Genomic DNA, 501 nt, shown 5'->3' on the forward strand with positions numbered 1-501 from the left:
CCTCTCCTTCCCACTCACGCCCTCTCTCTCTCCCTCTCCTTCCCACTCACGCCCTCTCTCTCTCCCTCTCCTTCCCACTCACGCCCCCTCTCCTCCCCACTCACGCCCTCTCTCGATCTGCGATGTCCCCCCCCTGCCGCCATTTAGCGCCTCCTACGGCCAGTGCATCCCGGACTACTTCATTCGGTCGGTGGACATCCGCATGGTGCGGAACTTCTCGCCCGCCTCCCTGACGCAGAGCCTCCTGTCGGAGGATCTGGCCGATGAGTATCTCTCGCCGAAGACCCCCTTCCTGCCGACCATGCCGGCTTTCGTCCGGTCGCACCCGGTCTTCCACTCGAACTCGGCCGTGGTCATGTCCTCCTCCGGGCTCTTCCAGGTCCTGGACTACAACACCACCTCGGCCAAGCTCATCCACCAGGTACGCCGCCCGGCGTCCGCCCTGCCCCCGGCCCATTCGTGCCCTGCTGACTGGCCAACCTGTGTCCCCCCGCCCCTCCC

At 66.3% G+C, this 501-nt stretch overlaps 1 protein-coding gene across 1 annotated transcript in view; it reads left to right on the top strand.

The window, feature by feature from the left end:
- H696_04815 (hypothetical protein) overlaps positions 1-501 on the top strand; it is a gene marked incomplete at its 3' end in the record, with an annotated part of 8635 nt that overhangs the window by 2483 nt on the left and 5651 nt on the right. Inside the window, exon 2 of the mRNA XM_009498680.1 lies at positions 148-482. Coding sequence (XP_009496955.1) covers positions 148-482 — 335 coding nt within the window. The remainder of the gene's footprint in view (positions 1-147; positions 483-501) is intronic.

Source organism: Fonticula alba, assembly GCF_000388065.1.
Source record: "Fonticula alba strain ATCC 38817 unplaced genomic scaffold supercont2.8, whole genome shotgun sequence".
Classification (NCBI taxonomy): Eukaryota; order Rotosphaerida; family Fonticulaceae; genus Fonticula; species Fonticula alba.